Source organism: Microcebus murinus, chromosome 16 (genome assembly GCF_040939455.1).
Source record: "Microcebus murinus isolate Inina chromosome 16, M.murinus_Inina_mat1.0, whole genome shotgun sequence".
NCBI classification, from domain to species: domain Eukaryota; kingdom Metazoa; phylum Chordata; class Mammalia; order Primates; family Cheirogaleidae; genus Microcebus; species Microcebus murinus.
The window spans coordinates 189,410-205,501 of NC_134119.1; the positions used below are offsets into that span (position 1 = coordinate 189,410).

At 63.2% G+C, this 16,092-nt stretch overlaps 2 protein-coding genes across 3 annotated transcripts; one reads left to right on the forward strand and one right to left on the reverse strand.

Moving 5' to 3' along the window:
* Positions 1-667: 667 nt before the first annotated feature.
* On the forward strand, positions 668-1,669 carry NPBWR2 (neuropeptides B and W receptor 2). Its single transcript, XM_075993346.1, has one exon. It carries the CDS (start codon positions 668-670, stop codon positions 1,667-1,669), a length of 1,002 nt encoding a protein of 333 aa, XP_075849461.1.
* A 1,233-nt stretch (positions 1,670-2,902) lies between these two features.
* OPRL1 (opioid related nociceptin receptor 1) lies at positions 2,903-16,092 on the reverse strand. Of its 2 annotated transcripts, none has more exons than XM_012773040.3 (4): positions 15,446-16,092; positions 14,652-14,916; positions 7,669-8,024; positions 2,903-7,553 (listed from the first exon to the last, which is right to left on the reverse strand). In XM_012773040.3, the coding sequence occupies exons 1-4, from the start codon at positions 15,792-15,794 to the stop codon at positions 7,030-7,032; spliced, it is 1,494 nt and encodes a 497-aa protein (XP_012628494.2). In that variant the 5' UTR covers positions 15,795-16,092; the 3' UTR covers positions 2,903-7,029. The 2 variants fall into 2 exon arrangements, with proteins under 2 accessions (XP_012628494.2, XP_020137502.1); XM_020281913.2 differs by lacking the exon at positions 15,446-16,092 and adding an exon at positions 9,668-9,695 and having other exon boundaries at positions 14,652-14,801.

Genomic DNA, 16,092 nt, shown 5'->3' on the forward strand with positions numbered 1-16,092 from the left:
CCACCCCCCAGCTGGGGTCTGTCAGTGACCAGTGACGGCCAGGCCTCCCCTGCACCCTCCCGCCACCTGCTCCAGCGACTGCCTGCAGAGAGCACAGAGCACACCAAGGCCACCAACTTCTGGCCACGAAGCACAGGACAGGTCAGTGGGAGCAGGGAGGCCCTGCACCACCGGGCAGGTGCCGGGCGGGCGTATGCTCTGGGACACCGGGAAGAAGGCTTTTGGGGTTCGCAGGGGCTGGAGATGCATGGGGAGGTGCATTGCCACGGGCCCACCCTGACTTTATTTGGATTGTGCACCGGGACCTCCAGGGCAGCACAGGGGGGCACGGGCAAGTCCCCCGCTCCCAGGAGGGTGTGGTCAGCGGGAATGGTTTGGGGACCAAAAGTGCCTCCCAGGGGAGGGCAGAGAAGGCCCCCGAATGCCCCTCTGGGCTCCCTCTGGCCCCAAGACCTGAAGGGACAGAGTGACCCCGTGTGCCCTTGACCCAGCCAAGTGGCCACAACCTCTGCCAGAGAACTCGGCGTGGCTGCTGTTCTCACAGCCGGACCCCAAAGTGTACGGTTGTTTCTTCCCCAGACTCCAGGCCAAGGAGGGCCCCGCCCAGACACCCAGCTCCGGGCACCTCGCCCGCCCGGGGCACAGCCTTCGGCAGTCCGGGCTCGTGATGCAGGCTACCGGGCACCCGGAGCCCCTCGAGGACGGGGGTCTCCCCTTCCCTGCCGAGTCGGGCACCGACGTCTCCCGGGACAACGGCACCAGGCCCAACGCCACCCTCCCCGGGCCGCTGCCCGCCCTCTACGTGGCCCTGCCGGTGGTGTACGCCACCATCTGCGCCGTGGGGCTGGCCAGCAACACGGCCGTCATCTTCGTGATCCTGCGGGCGCCCAAGATGAAGACGGTGACCAACGTGTTCATCCTGAACCTGGCGGTGGCGGACGGGCTCTTCGCGCTGGTGCTGCCGGCCAACATCGCGGAGCACCTGCTGCAGCGCTGGCCCTTCGGGGAGCCGCTCTGCAAGCTGGTGCTGACCGCCGACCACTACAACATCTTCTCCAGCGTCTACTTCCTGGCCGCGATGAGCCTGGACCGCTACCTGGTGGTGCTGGCCACCGTGCGGTCCCGCCGCGCGCCCTGGCGCACCCGCCGGGCGGCCAAGGTGGCCAGCCTGTGCGTCTGGCTGGGCATGACGGTGCTGGTCCTGCCCTTCTTCTGCTTCGCCGGCGTCTACAGCAACGAGCTGCAGGTCCCGAGCTGCGGGCTGAGCTTCCCGCCGCCCGAGCGGGCCTGGCTCCAGGCCAGCCGCGTCTACACGCTGGTGCTGGGCTTCCTGGTGCCCGTGTGCACCATCTGCACGCTCTACGCAGACCTGCTGCGCAGGCTGCGGGCCGTGCGGCTGCGCACGGGCGCCAAGGCTCTGAGCAAGGCCCGGCGGAAGGTGACCGTCCTGGTCCTCGTGGTGCTGGCCGTGTGCCTCCTCTGCTGGACGCCCTTCCACGTGGCCTCCATCGTGGCCCTGACCACGGACCTGCCCCAGACGTCACTGGTCATCGGCGTGTCCTACGCCATCACTGGCCTCAGCTACGCCAACTCCTGCCTCAACCCCTTCCTCTACGCCTTCCTGGACGACGGCTTCCGCAAGAGTTTCCACGCTGTGTTCCGCTGCTGACCGCCCCGCCCCCACCCCACACCCTGAGCACCCCGCCCCTACCCCCACCCCCTGAGCGCCCCGTCCCCACCCCACCCCCTGAGCACCCCGTCCCTACCCCCACCCCCACCCCACCCCCTGAGCACCCGCCCCTACCCCCACCCCGAGCGCCCCACTCCCAACCCACCCCCTGAGCACCCCGCCCCACCCCCGCCCGTGAGCACCCCACCCTCACCCCCTGAGCGCCCCACCCCACCCCCCAGGGAGCATCTATCTGTTCATGGCTGTCTGGTCTTCTCCACCCAGAGAGACTAAGACCCTCGGAGACTGGCCAACAGCCCTGCAAGACGGCCATGACGTGTCCCTGCCACGTCTCTGCTCCCTGGGCAGCCCCTGGAAGGCAGCGGCAGGGACCTGGGTCCGGGCAGAAGATCCCCACGCAGCAGGTGTCCTGGGCTACCCGCCCCAGGGAGACAGACGGCCCCCTGGACAGCGGACAGCCCCTCTCTGGGGACCTGAAAGCCCTAAAGATAGGTCTTGGGGGAGGGGACCTGGACTGTGGCCTTGTCCTTGAGCACTGAGGTCCACAGCCAGGACCCCTGGTCTCCTCCGAGACAGGACTGGGAGGCGACCCAAGTGCGGGCCCCTCGGGCTGCAATGCTGGGACTGCTGTCCTGTGGCTGCAAAGGCTGAGGATGCACATGTAGAACGAAACCATGAAAGCCACCGCGAGGAAGCAAGGCCACCCTTCCCCAGGGGCCCGTCCGCCCCTTCATGCCCCATGCCATCTGTCACCCTGACTCCTTCCTCCCAGGTGTGGCCTGGCCTGGACTCAGCCAGCAGGAGCTGTGAGCTGAAAGCCCAGGTGGAGGGTTCTGCGGAGCAGGCTGCTCGGAGACCCCTGACTGTGGGTGGGAGAGGCCAGAGGCAGGTCCTGGAAGACCACGCAGGTGCGCCGTGGCCAGACCCCCTCAGTCCCAGCTCTGGGCTGGCCCCAGCCTTGCTGTGTGGTGGTGAGTTGCCCGGAATGGTTTCCGCTCTCATGACCCAGAGCACTGACCAGTCCACCCAGCTGGCATGCAGGACCCGCCAGTTACCACCCCACGAGTGCCCTGCCCCGAGGAGACCGCCCACCTGCCCCGGGGGGACCGCCCACCTGCCCACCCCCCACTGCAGGCCAGGGGGCCCTGCCTGCGGACACAGAACTGCTCAGCCTATGGCTGCTTAACAAATTCCTCCAAAACTAAGCAGCTTCAAACGACGTTTATTATTTCACAGCCTCTGTGGGCCAGGGCTTTTGAAATGGCTTGTTCGGGCGGTTCTGGCTCAGGGTCTCTCGTGAGACTTCAGTCGAGACATTGGCCAAGACTCTGGTCACCCAAGGGCTGGGCAGGGACTGGAGGAGCTGCTTGCCAGACGGCGTCCCCGGCGCGATTCCCGCGGGAGGCCTCGGCCCTCCCCACGCACGGTGGCCGCGAGGTCCCAGAGGGCCCAGAGGAGCCTCAAGGCCGTTGGTGACGGAGTCTCGGGGTCACCCAAGTCCCCTCCCCACGCACGGTGGCCGCGAGGTCCCAGAGGGCCCGGAGGAGCCTCAAGGCCGTTGGTGACGGAGTCTCAGGGTCACCCGCGTCCCCTCCACCGCATGGTGCTCGTTAGGAGCAAGTCGCCACGCCACGCGGAGCCAGGGAACGCGCCGTTCCTGGAGCCGTTGTCTCTCCTCAGCGTCTGCAGTCACACCTCAAGCCTAATTACCACGTCCGCCTCCGCTCAGTCCCTAAGAGCTCCTCTCAGTCCCTAAGAGCTCCTCGAGGAGACGCTCAGACTCTGGCCTGCGCTTCCCAGGCGCCGGGCCCAGCTCGAACGGGGAGCCAGGTGTGAGGCTTGAGGAGGTGCCAACAAGGGAGGTGGAGAGGAGGTGGGGGGGCTTGAGGAGCAGGGAGGGGCACCAGGCCAGGCAAGAGGCAGGGCCAGTGCCCCTGCCCGCCCCACCTCCACACCAGGTAAGGTGCGCCCAGGCTTCCTCTAAGAACCAGACCCGCCCCACCCACGCCCAGCAAGGGAGCCCAGTGTCTTCCCCTGGGGACCAGGAGAGGTCAGGCACAGCCAAGGACAGAGGGGCCCTCCCCCAGGGCCCAGCAAGACCCAGGGACTAGGGAGCCACAGCCAGCCAAGAGGGAGGGAGAGGCAAGCCCTCCCCAGGGTCTGCGCCCTGCACCAGGACTGCCTGAGACTGGTGGGGCCCGGGGAAGGGGCCCACACTGAGGGGCTCACCCTGCCCTGCCCCCAGCTCTGGGAGAGCCTGGTCCAGGCTTCCAGACCCCAAACCTCACTGCCGTCCCCTCTGGGACCCTCAGCTGGGCCTGCGCGGGCCTACTGCGCCCCCTGGTGGGCAGAGTCCAAAGCAACTGGTGACCCCAGGTTTCCTGAGGTGGGGTGGGACCCCTGAGCCCTCAGGACCCCGCCAGCCTCTCCCCACGGCCCCACAAGGAAGGCTCCACAGTCCCCTTTGCCCAGAGGAGGAAACTGAGGCTCAGAGAAGTCGAAGGACTTGACCAAGCCCAGCAGCAGGGGAGGGGGTGCAGGCAGAGGGGAGGCAGGGGAGGAAGAGGGGGCACAGTCCTGGAGAACCCCCACCCTTCCTGCGGCCCCTCGCCCCTGCCAGACCTGGCTCCTGGCAGACGCCAGCTGTGGTGTTGGCCCCGGACCCCCCACGGTGGAGGAGGGTCAGCAGCCCAGGACCCCAGACCGGGCCTCCTTGGCCAGGTCACCGCGTCCCCTGCACCGTGGGGCCTGTCCACCCTCCCGAATGCCTCCTCAATGCTAACATGTGTTTGCGCAGCGCTGTGTCTTACGGCCTCTCTGTCCCCCCAAGTCTGTGTTGAAACCCTGACCCCTAATGTGAGGGATGAGGAGTGGGGCCTTGGGGGATCGGGGCAGGAGGGTGGACCCTCGGCCTCCTGCGTGGGGTCGGGGACAGCCCCCGCCAGAAGCTGACCCCACGGACACCCCGATGGGGCTTCCAGCCTCCAGAGCTGTGGGAATAAATGCCTGCTGTTTATAAGCCGCCTGGTCTGCGGAGTCTTGTTACGGGAGCCGGGATAAGATAGTGCTCATCCTTAAAACTTGCACAAAACCAGCCCTGGAGATGAGCACTTCGACCGGAGCACTCTCACCCCGCCCCACCCGAGCCCCTCCGACAACCTGGGCAGAGCTGGGCCCAGGCGGAGCCGGGGAAGGCTCAGCCTCCGAGGGGCCACTCTGCTCATGCTCCGCCAAGACTGTCCTCAGACCTGCTCCAGGGACGTGGCAGGAGTGGGCTTGGGCTGAGAGGGAAGGAAGAAATCCCTGCCGCCCCGGTGGGAGAGGCATCTACCCACCGGTCCAGAGGACCCTCTCTCCACGGGAGGCAAGAGAGAGGTGCAGCAGTTGGTTGTTGAAGGAGAAACTATTTGTGCTGAAGCAAAGGCAGCAGCCCCTGCCAATACACCGTGAACCAGACTCACTCTCCCAGGCTTGGGCATCCTGGGTGACCCCCCCACTAAGGCAGAACCCGGCCTGTTGAGAGCACAGCGGAGTAGGTAGGAGGATCCTTGACCCATACCCGAAAGCCCCTCCCACCCACAGGCCAACAACCACCTCGTGGCAGGACTCAGAAGCTCATGCAGAAAGAAGAGCCCCGGCCAGCGAGCAGGTGTCAGGGCTCCCCGTCATTGCCGCAGAGACAGGTGCAGGGCTGGCCACGTGCATGGGAGATGAGACTTGCTGCATGCATAAATACACGAAGATGCACACCACACCAGCACAGATTCACGAATTTTTAGCCTTGGCAAGAAAACAGCGCAGCCAGCCAGCTCCTGCCCTCAGAGCCTCCTAGCACAGGCATCGGGGAGAGCCCAGCCTCCCCAGGAACAATCCCCAGGACCACAGTTCTCTGAGGCAGGAGCCAGCCCAGGCCCTGCGGCTGAGTTAGCCAGCGCTTCTGCTTTTTGCAGGTGCCTAAGGTCACCTGGCCAAGGTCTCAGTAAAAAAAAAAAAACAACAGAGTCTTTTCAATGTTGCAGATATGTCAATAGTTCGTCTGCAGGAAGGGACACCAACCTGCAGCTTCCATCTGCAGACCAGGTAAGGTGAGTCCCTGGGCATCCCAAGGTGCAGAGACGGCCCCACAGTGATCCTGTAGCCCCAGCGTGGCTCGAGCAAGGCCTGCAGGCCCGTCCCTGGCACCGGCTCTGTGTGCAAAGCCGTCCTCTGACTTGGCAGCAAGCTCAGGCCTTACCCAGAGACTCCCCGAGGGGTGCGATGAAGCAGGTGGTCACGCCGGGAAATCCTCCCGCACAGCCCAGCACCGCCGCCGAGCTCTGGTTTCAAGCAAAGGAGGGGCTGTGGTGGAGTCCTGGGAGGACGTGGGGATCCCCAGGGAATGTTCCCTGCCTTGCCTCAGACAGAACGGCCACGACTGGGAATGCAGGGCGTCCACCTCGTGCGTGAGGGAGCAGCGCCTTCCTCCTGGGCCGCATCCTGCACATGCAGAAGCGGAGTTCACAGGACAGGCCGAGGATGGCAGCCCGTCGCATTTCCGGAAAGGGTTGCTGGAGTCCTGCAGGGAGGTGGGCGTCAGGCCCAGAGCCAGGCGGAGGCTGGGCGCGAGCAGTCAGGCGGCAGCCGTGCTGAGACACAGGCGAGAACACGCCCACGGCCCCCAGCGCACGGAGAACGCTCAGAGAAGCAGCTGCCCGGGCCCGCCAGGGCCTCCAGCCACCAGGACACCCTCCGTAGGCAACCCTGGCTGCACAGGTGGGGTCAGGGCAGGCAGGTGGCAGCTCCAACCTCAGGGCAAGTCCCACCCCAAAGAAACGCTGCCCGACGCACGTCCTGGGCGGCGCCAAGCCTGTCAGCTGCCCTGAGCAGAGACCACAGGGCCCAAGGCTGCCAGAGCCCCGCTGTGCACGCAGTGCCCGGCACGTGGCTGCACACGGCCGCACAGTTGCCGTCACACCCGCGGGTGTCCCGTCCAGAGGACGTAGGTCCACAGACTCCACAAGGGGAGAGGCCAGAGAGAGTCTGGAGAAAGCAAGTGCATGGGCTCCAGCCGGGCACGCCCACCAGGGCAATGGATGCTCCATGTGCCCCCCAGCCCTGCACGGGGGGGGGGGGCAGCTTTAATCTGACCGGGGCCGCGGAGGCAGCCCTCATGCCGTGGCCTGTCCCGTGATGTCACGGGACCGAGTGTCCCTGGGCCAAAGGGGAAGAAAGCCCACTCAAGGCTCTGGTCTGAGGGCTCAGGCTGCGTCAGCCTAGAGGGCAGTGACCTGCGTGAGCTCCGTGTTGGGCGTCGACGGGCTCTGTGGGCTGACAGGCGCCATGGGCAGGTCCACGCCTAGTCATGCCGGCCGCGGTACAGTCTCGGAGGTCTTGCAGGCCAGGGCCACATCCTTGGCAACGCTGCGCACGCGGTCAGACACCTGCGTTTCCCGGCGCAGGGCAGACGCGCAGCAGAACTTTCGGAAGCAGGCCTTGAAGTTCTCGTCCAGGAAGGCGTAGAGGACGGGGTTGAGGCAGCTGTTGACGTAGCCCAGGGCGGTGCAGAAACGCAGAATGGCCACGGCGGTCTCGCTGCCCGGCTGAACGCCCAGCCCCTGGACCAGCACGAAGACCTGCACGGGCGTCCAGCAGCCCACAAACACGGCCACCACCACCAGCACCAGCCGCGTGATGCGCCGCAGGTTCCGGTCCTTCTCGCGGGAGCCCGAGAGCAGCCGCACGCCACGCAGCCGCCGGATCATGAGGCTGTAGCAGACGGAGATGATGAGCACGGGGATGATGAAGGAGAAGAGGAAGATGCAGACGGCGAACACGGGCCCCCAGTAGTCCTGCGGGGTGGGGATCTCCACCAGGCACTCGATCTCTGCAAGAAGAGAGACGGGTCAGAGCGGGCCCCAGGAGACAGGGAGGGCAGGCGGCTCAGAAGAGCCCCCGGAAGCACAGGGAGCCTGGCACGGGGAGGGGAGCCGCCCACCAACCTTCGTCCTCCACCTGTGCCGAGCCCATGATGGCAACGGGGACGCCGACCACGGAGGCCAGGGCCCAGATGGCCACGTTCACGGCCTGGGCTTTGCTGGACGTCCGGACATCAAGGGCGCGGATGGGGTGGCAGATGGCTACGTAGCGGTCCACGCTCATGGCGGTCAGCGTGAAGGTGCTGGTGAACATGTTGTAGTAGTCGATGGCAATGACCGTCTTGCACAGGGCATTCCCAAATGGCCAGAAGCCCAGGAGGATGTCTGTGCCCTGGAAAGGCAGCGTCAGCAAGACCAGGGTGTCTGCCAGGGCCAGGTTAAAGATGTAGATGTTGGTGGCTGTCTTCATCTTGGTGTGCCTGCAGAGGACAGGGAGGAGAGGGCTTTGTTTGGCCACCCTGGCTGGACCTGGCAGCAAAGGGCAAGGGGTTCATCTCTTTGGCCCCCAACGAGGGGCACCATCTCTGAGTCCCTCAACATCCATGTCCCCAAGGGGCTGGTAGGACGGTAGGCTCCTGGACCCAAACGGAGACCCACTGAGTCACCTCAGGGGATGGAGCCTGGAATCAAACACTGTGACAAGCTCCTTGAGTGATTCTGACACACACAAAAGGGTTGCAACCTTAAAGACTGGTCTGCTTTGAACAGCGGGGGCATGTGGGGTACTGGAGCACACATGGACTCTGCACAGGAGCAAAGGGGTAGAATAAGAAGAGAAAGAACTGTCCTCCCTTTTGAGTCTCCCCCAAAACCCCTCGTAGACTCAAATGCTGACCCTCCAGCTGCCAGAGGTTTCTGAGGGCTCCGGAGTCATAAGAGCATATCGAAGGCCTTCCCCGGCCGGGCCCAGTGGCTCACGCCTGTAATCCTAGCACTCTGGGAGGCCGACATGGGAGGATCTCTCAAGGTCAGGAGTTCGAAACCAGCCTGAGCAAAAGTGAGACCCCCCCATCTCTACTAAACATAGGAAGAAATTAATTGGCCAACTAAAAAATATATAGAAAAAATTAGCCAGGCATGGTGGCGCATGCCTGTAGTCCCAGCTACTCGGGAGGCTGAGGCAGAAGGATCGCTTGAGCCCAGGAGTTGGAGGTTGCTGTGAGCTAGGCTGACGCCAGGGCACTCTAGCCCGGGCAACAGAGTGAGACTCTGTCTCAAAACGAAAAAAAAAAAAGGCCTTCCCCGTCCACACTGCTATCCAGTAATGGAGACAGAAGATGGTGACAGGGACAGGAGGGAGGCTAATGGGGTCTGAGTGTATCCAAGTACCTAGAACAGAGCTGGGAAAGTTGTAGGTGATTAATAATTTTTTATTGAATTAATTAATTATTGTATTATTAGAGGGGGGAATTATGATGGTGATGGTGGTGGCAGTGGTGGTGACAGATGATGATGATGGTGGTGATGGTGATGGTGGTGATGATGATGGTGATGGTGATGATGATATGATGATAGTGATGGTGATGATGGTGGTGATGGTGATGGTGATGGTGATGATGATGATGGTGGTGATGGTGATGATGGTGGTGATGGTGATGGTGATGGTGATGATGATGATGGTGGTGATGGTGATGATGGTGATGATGGTGGTGGTGATAATGATGATGGTGATGGTGATGATGGTGATGATGATGGTGGTAATGGTGATGATGATGTTGATGGTGATGGTGGTGATGGTGGTGATGGTGATGATGATGATGGTGATGATGGTGGTGGTGATGATGGTGATGGCGATGGTGGTGATGGTGATGATGATGATGGTGATGATGGTGGTGGTGATGATGATGATGGTGATGGTGATGGTGATGGTGGTGATGGTGATGATGATGATGGTGATGATGGTGGTGGTGATGATGATGATGGTGATGGTGATGATAGTGGTGATGATGATGGTGATGGTGGTGGTGGTGATGATGATGATGGTGATGGGGATGATAGTGGTGATGATGATGGTGGTGGCAGCAGCTCCAGAGATAACAATATTCTATATCAGTTTAGCTGCCAGATTTCCATCTGGGGTTTAGTTCTGCCTCTTAGAGAGGAATTATGAATAAGCACAAAAAGGCCTCAATTACAACCAAACAGCAATAATGAAAATGATCATGGCAGATACCTGTGCCAAGGTCTTCACATGGATTTTATCTCACTTAAGACTTACAAAAATGCCGTACTGATCCCTACTCTATCAAGGAGGGAACTGAGGATCTAAGTTGCTTCTTTAAGACCTTAGGGCCAGTAAGAAGCAGAGCAGGGCTCAGAACCAGGTGTGCCGGACTCCAGGGACTCCACCCCAGTCCGCTGGCTCAAAGACAACGTGTGCTGCCTCTCGGGCCAATGTGGCTGGCAGTTCCTGAGCATCATTCTCTCTGGGGATCTGATGGGCAAGATGACCCTCCCTGTTTGCTTTAATCCAGGAAGTGGCTCTGAGAATTTTAAGCCCCACTGCAGAGGAGAGACAGAGAAGGGAAGCACTGACAACAGGAAGGGTGGTCAAGACACACGGACCTCCTCAGGTTGCTGTACTTCTGACCCATGACACACCCTCCAGCCACAAAGGGGCAGGTGGATCATGGAAGAGTCTCCCCAGAATCCTCCCATGGGGATTGGCACTGGGGAGGAGGCAGCTGCCCTTCCCACCCTGTTGTCTGACCATGCATCACACACACATGTACACACACATGCACATGCATGTGGTTATGTGATCCACCTTCCACATTCCAGATGAGAAAAACAAGGGCCAGAAGGGAACAAGGTTTTCTCAGAGACACTCAGAGGATGGGGTTGGGGAGGCAGGGCCTGGACACCCCCACTTCCCTGCCCTGCCTCCCCAACACCGTTCCTACCCTGACACCCCTGGTTGGGGCCTTTGAGGTTATAAGGAGGAACCACTTTCTTTAGAGCTCTGAGCACTTTCCTCAGGACACACCCTGGATCAGTAAGAAACTTAATTCTTGCCGTGCCATGTTCTCGCCTGGGCACCTCCCACGGCGCCCTACTACGTAAGAACCGTCTCCTGGCCTGCCATGCAAAACTCCACCTGCCGCCCCAGCCCCTTCAGTTCTCTCTTATCTGGATGGGTGGGGTCCCTCGTTTCCTCTGCCCATAAAACCCTCCCTTTCTGCCTGGGTCACCTCTGTCCTCTATGTGCCCAATGCACATTCCATGGGAAGGGTCCTGTCACTCCACACACTGTCCCCACCACGCTGTCCCTCTACCCTGTCCCGCTCAATGTCCCTCCACCCTATTCCCCCACCCTATCTCCCCCACAATGTCCCCCCATGCTGTCCCCTCAATGTCCCCCCACTGTGCTCCCCTCAATGTCCCCTTCAGCATCTGCCCTATGCTGTCCTTCCACTCTTTCCTCTCTTGCTGTCCCCCTCAATGTCCTCCCACCCTGTTCCCCCACACTGTCCCCATACTGTCCCCCGACTCTGTTCCCCCATGCTGTCCCCTCAATGTCCCCCCATGCTGTCCCCCACTCTGTTCCCCCATGCTGTCCCCTCAATGTCCCCCCATGCTGTCCCCTCAATGTCCCCCCATGGTCCCCCTTGCAGTCCCCTCAATGTCCCCCCATGCTTTCCCCTCAATGTCCCTCATGCTATCCCCCATGCTGTCCCCTCAATGTCCCCCATGCTGTCCCCCTCAATGTCACCCATGCTGTCCCTTCAATGTCCCCCCATGCTGTCCCCTCAATGTCCCCCCATGCTGTCCCCCTCAATGTCCCCCCATGCTTTCCCCTCAATGTCCCCCATGCTATCCCCCATGCTGTCCCCTCAATGTCCCCCATGCTGTCCCCCTCAATGTCCCCCATGCTGTCCCTTCAATGTCCCCCCATGCTGTCCCCTCAATGTCCCCCCATGCTGTCCCCCTCAATGTCCCCCCATGCTGTCCCCCTCAATGTCCCCTATGCTGTCCCCCTCAATGTCCCCCCATGCTGTCCCACTCAATGTTCCCCATGCTGTCCCCCATGTCATCCCCCATGTTGTCTAATGTCCCCCTATGCTGTCCCCCCAATGTCCTCCCATGCTGTCCCCTCAGTGTCCCCCATGCTGTCCCCTCATGATGTCCCCCCATGCTGTCCCCTCAATGTCCCCCCTTGCTGTCCCCTGATGCTATCCCCCCATGCTGTCCATTCAATGTCCCCCCTTGCTGTCCCCCATTGCTGTCCCCCCTTGCTGCCCCCTCAATGTCCCCCATGCTGTCCCCTCATGATGTCCCCCCATGCTGTCCCCTCAATGTCCCCCCTTGCTGTCCCCTGATGCTGTCCCCCATGCTGTCCCCTCAATGTCCCCCCTTGCTGTCCCCCCATGCTGTCCCCTCAATGCCCCCACACTGTGTCCCCACACTGTCCCCCCATGCTGTCCCCCCATGCTGTCCCCCTCAATGCCCCCCACACTGTCCCCCCATGCTGTCCCTCCACACTCTCCCATCATGCTGTCCCGTCATGCTGTCCCCCCACGCTGTCCCCCCACACTGTCCCCCAACGCTGTCCCGCCATGCTGTCCCCCAATGCTGTCCCCCACGCTGTCCTGCCATGCTGTGTCCCCCACTGTCCCCCTATGCTGTGTCCCCCACGCTGTCCCCCCATGCTGTCCCGCCATGCTGTCCCCCCACACTGTCCTGCCATGCTGTGTCCCCACACTGTCCCCCACTGTCCCACCACACTGTCCCCCCATGCTGTCCCGCCATGCTGTCCCCCCACACTGTCCTGCCATGCTGTGTCCCCACGCTGTCCCCCCACGCTGTCCCCCCACGCTGTCCTGCCATGCTGTCCCCCCATGCTGTCCCCCATGCTGTCCCGCCACGCTGTGTCCCCACGCTGTCTCCCACTGTCCCACCATGCTGTTCCCCCACGCTGTCCTGCCATGCTGTGCCCCCACGCTGTCCCCCCATGCTGTCCTGCCATGCTGTCCCCCCATGCTGTCCCCCCACACTTTTCTGCCATGCTGTCCCCCCACGCTGTCCTGCCATGCTGTCCCCCCACGCTGTCCCCCCATGCTGTCCTGCCATGCTGTCCCCCCACGCTGTCCTGCCATGCTGTCCCCCCACGCTGTGTCCCCCCCATGCTGTCCCCCCACACTGTCCCCCCATGCTGTCCTGCCATGCTGTGTCCCCACGCTGTCCTCCCACACTGTCCCCCCACACTTTCACCCCAAGCTTTCCCCCCACACTGTCCCCCCATGCTGTCCCCCTCAATGCCCCCCACACTGTCCCCCCATGCTGTCCCCCCATACTCTCCCGTCATGCTGTCCAGTCATGCTGTCCTCCCATGCTGTCCCCCCATGCTGTCCCCCCACACTGTCCCCCCACACTGTCTCCCCACACTGTCCCCCCATGCTGTGTCCCCCACTGTCCCCCCATGCCATGTCCCTCACTGTCCCCCCATGCTGTGTCCCCCACTGTCCCCCCATTCTGTGTCCCCCACTGTCCCACTATCCCCCCACACTGTCCTCCCACACTGTACCCCCACGCTGTCCCCCCACACTGTCTCCCCACGCTGTCCCCCCACACTGTCCCCCCATGCTGTCCCCCCACTGTCCCCCCACCGGCTGTCCCCGCCCACCTTCCGGGAGCTGGTCGCCCTCCCTTCGGCCCCATGATTTTCTCTGCTCTGAGCACCAGCAGATCACAGACTGAGCCGTGGAGGAGAGAAGGGGCTTCAGAACCAACCCGCACCTGCCCTGGTGCCTCCCTCTGCCCACCTGAGGAACGGGGGTCTTGTGGGGTCACTGGAGAGCTCACAAGGTCATCCCCACAGACAGCTCAGCATGGAGTGGCCCGCAGCTCAAACCAGGGCTCAGGCAGACACACCTCGCCTGGGAGGGACCCAGAGAGGCAGGGCAGGCCGCTCCCATGTGCTCCCTGGGCTCCCCTGTGCTCCCCATGCTCCCCGTGCTCCCCTGTGCTCTCTGTGCTCCCCTGTGCTCTCTGTGCTCCCCTGTGCTCCCTATGCTCCCCTGTGCTCCCCGTGCTCCCCGTGTTCCCCTGTGCTCCCTGTGCTCCCCTGTGCTCCCCTGTGCTCCCCGTGCTCCCCTGTGCTCCCTGTGCTCCCTGTGCTCCCCTGTGCTCCCTGTGCTCCCCGTGCTCCCCTGTGCTCCCTGTGCTCCCTGTGCTCCCCTGTGCTCCCTGTGCTCCCTGTGCTCCCTGTGCTCCCCTGTGCTCCCTGTGCTCCCCTGTGCTCCCTGTGCTCCCCTATGCTCCCTGTGCTCCCTGTGCTCCCCTGTGCTCCCTGTGCTCCCCTGTGCTCCCCTGTGCTCCCTGTGCTCCCTGTGCTCCCCTGTGCTCCCTGTGCTCCCTGTGCTCCCCTGTGCTCCCTGTGCTCCCTGTGCTCCCTGTGCTCCCCTGTGCTCCCTGTGCTCCCCTGTGCTCCCTGTGCTCCCCTATGCTCCCTGTGCTCCCTGTGCTCCCCTGTGCTCCCTGTGCTCCCCTGTGCTCCCTGTGCTCCCCTATGCTCCCTGTGCTCCCTGTGCTCCCTGTGCTCCCCTGTGCTCCCTGTGCTCCCCTGTGCTCCCTGTGCTCCCTGTGCTCCCTGTGCTCCTCTGTGCTCCCTGTGCTCCCCTATGCTCCCTGTGCTCCCTGTGCTTCCTGTGCTCCCTGTGCTCCCCTGTGCTCCCTGTGCTCCTCTGTGCTCCCCTGTGCTCCCCTATGCTCCCTGTGCTCCCTGTGCTCCCCTGTGCTCCCTGTGCTCCCTGTGCTCCCCTGTGCTCCCCTGTGCTCCCTGTGCTCCCCTGTGCTCCTCTGTGCTCCCTGTGCTCCTCTGTGCTCCCCTGTGCTCCCTGTGCTCCCTGTGCTCCCCTGTGCTCCCTGTGCTCCCTGTGCTCCCTGTGCTCCCCTGTGCTCCCCTCTCCCTCACCAGGCCCCTCCCTGGGGAGCTGAGCGTCCAGGGACCCAGGGCTGACCCCACCCCCTGGACAGGGAACAGGAAACCACCACCCGCTCAGGCCCATCCAGAGCAGCCCCCTGCCTCAGTTCCCCAAGCAGCCTACCTGAGGATGACATACATGACGAGGCAGTTCCCCAGCAGCCCCCCAACACACACGGCCAGGTACAGCCCCACGATGGTGACCTTGAGCCCGAGCGGCAGGAAGGCGCCGTGGCTGGCGTTGAGCAGCAGATGGGGCGGCAGCAGGCTGTGGTTGGGGTTCAGCAGGGACAGGTTGTCCTGAAGGTGGCCACCGTAGAGGACCTCCCAGAACGGGGCGGGGAAGAGGGACTCCATGCCGCTGTCCTGCAAAGCGCCGGGCACGGCACCTGGGACAGATCGCAGACAGGTGACTGCAGTACCAGACACACACCCGGCCGAGGCCTGGAACAAGCACACGCAGCCCAACAGGAACACAGACACCCCAGGCAGCACGGACACCTAGGTACACAGGCACATACAGGTGCACACGCAGGAGCACACGGAGACCTGAGGACATGCGTGCACACACACACGGACACATAAAACACAGAGACGCACCAGCACCCACAAGGACATGATCTCAGTCGGCTTACAGACTCACACACAGGCTGCGTGACTGTGGCTACACATGGGGACACGTGTCCACCCACAAGGACTCCCGGACACATGGCTGCTCGTGTGCTCACAGGCATAGGGATGCAGGGACACATGTGTGCCCACACGCAAACACGGAGATGCCCAAACGGCCTCCATGCGCCTGCAGACACAAGAGAGACAGACGCAGCCGGAGGTCCCTGAGACAGAACGGGGAACGACATGGTCCCCCTGCGCCTCCCAGCCCAGCCCAGGCAGCCGCAGGCACCCTCAGGCCCTTACCTCTGCAACCTCCTTGCGGGCTGGGGCCACGGCACCCGGCCCACTGCAGCCGGCGGCAGGGCAGGGGCAGAGCGGGTGTGGCAGGGGCCGCTGGCCTCAGCCCAGGACCTGCAAGGGTCTGGATGGTGTGGGCGCGGCGGCAGGCGGTGGCTCCTTCTCCTCTGCAGACGCCAGACCAGACCAGACGCAGCAGCCAAGTGAGCGGCAGCCAGAGCTGGGGGAGGGGAGGAGGCTGCGGCTCCGGAGGGGGAGGGGCTCTGCTGGCTGGAGGAGGGGGCCCGCAGGGAGGGTGTGTCACCTCGCCCAGGGCCCCACACTGGATGGGGACAGACACGGGACCAAGGCACATGTACGGAGACGGGCAGCGAGGCTCAGAACCGCAGACCCGGACAGGGACTCGGGGACAGAGGCAGCCACAGGTCCACGGAGACTCAGACACAGGGACAGACACGCACGAGGACACGCAGACTCAGACATGAGGACAGAGACTCGGGAGCCACACACAGAGACGTGAGACCCATCTCGCACTGAGAGACAGCCTGGGCAGATTGGCCCGCAGCCGGCTCCCCGGGGCGGCTGAGCAGGCCCAAGGCAGCGCCCCCTGCGCTTTTGGCAGATCTGAGCCTGGTACACAGCAGGCGGGAAGC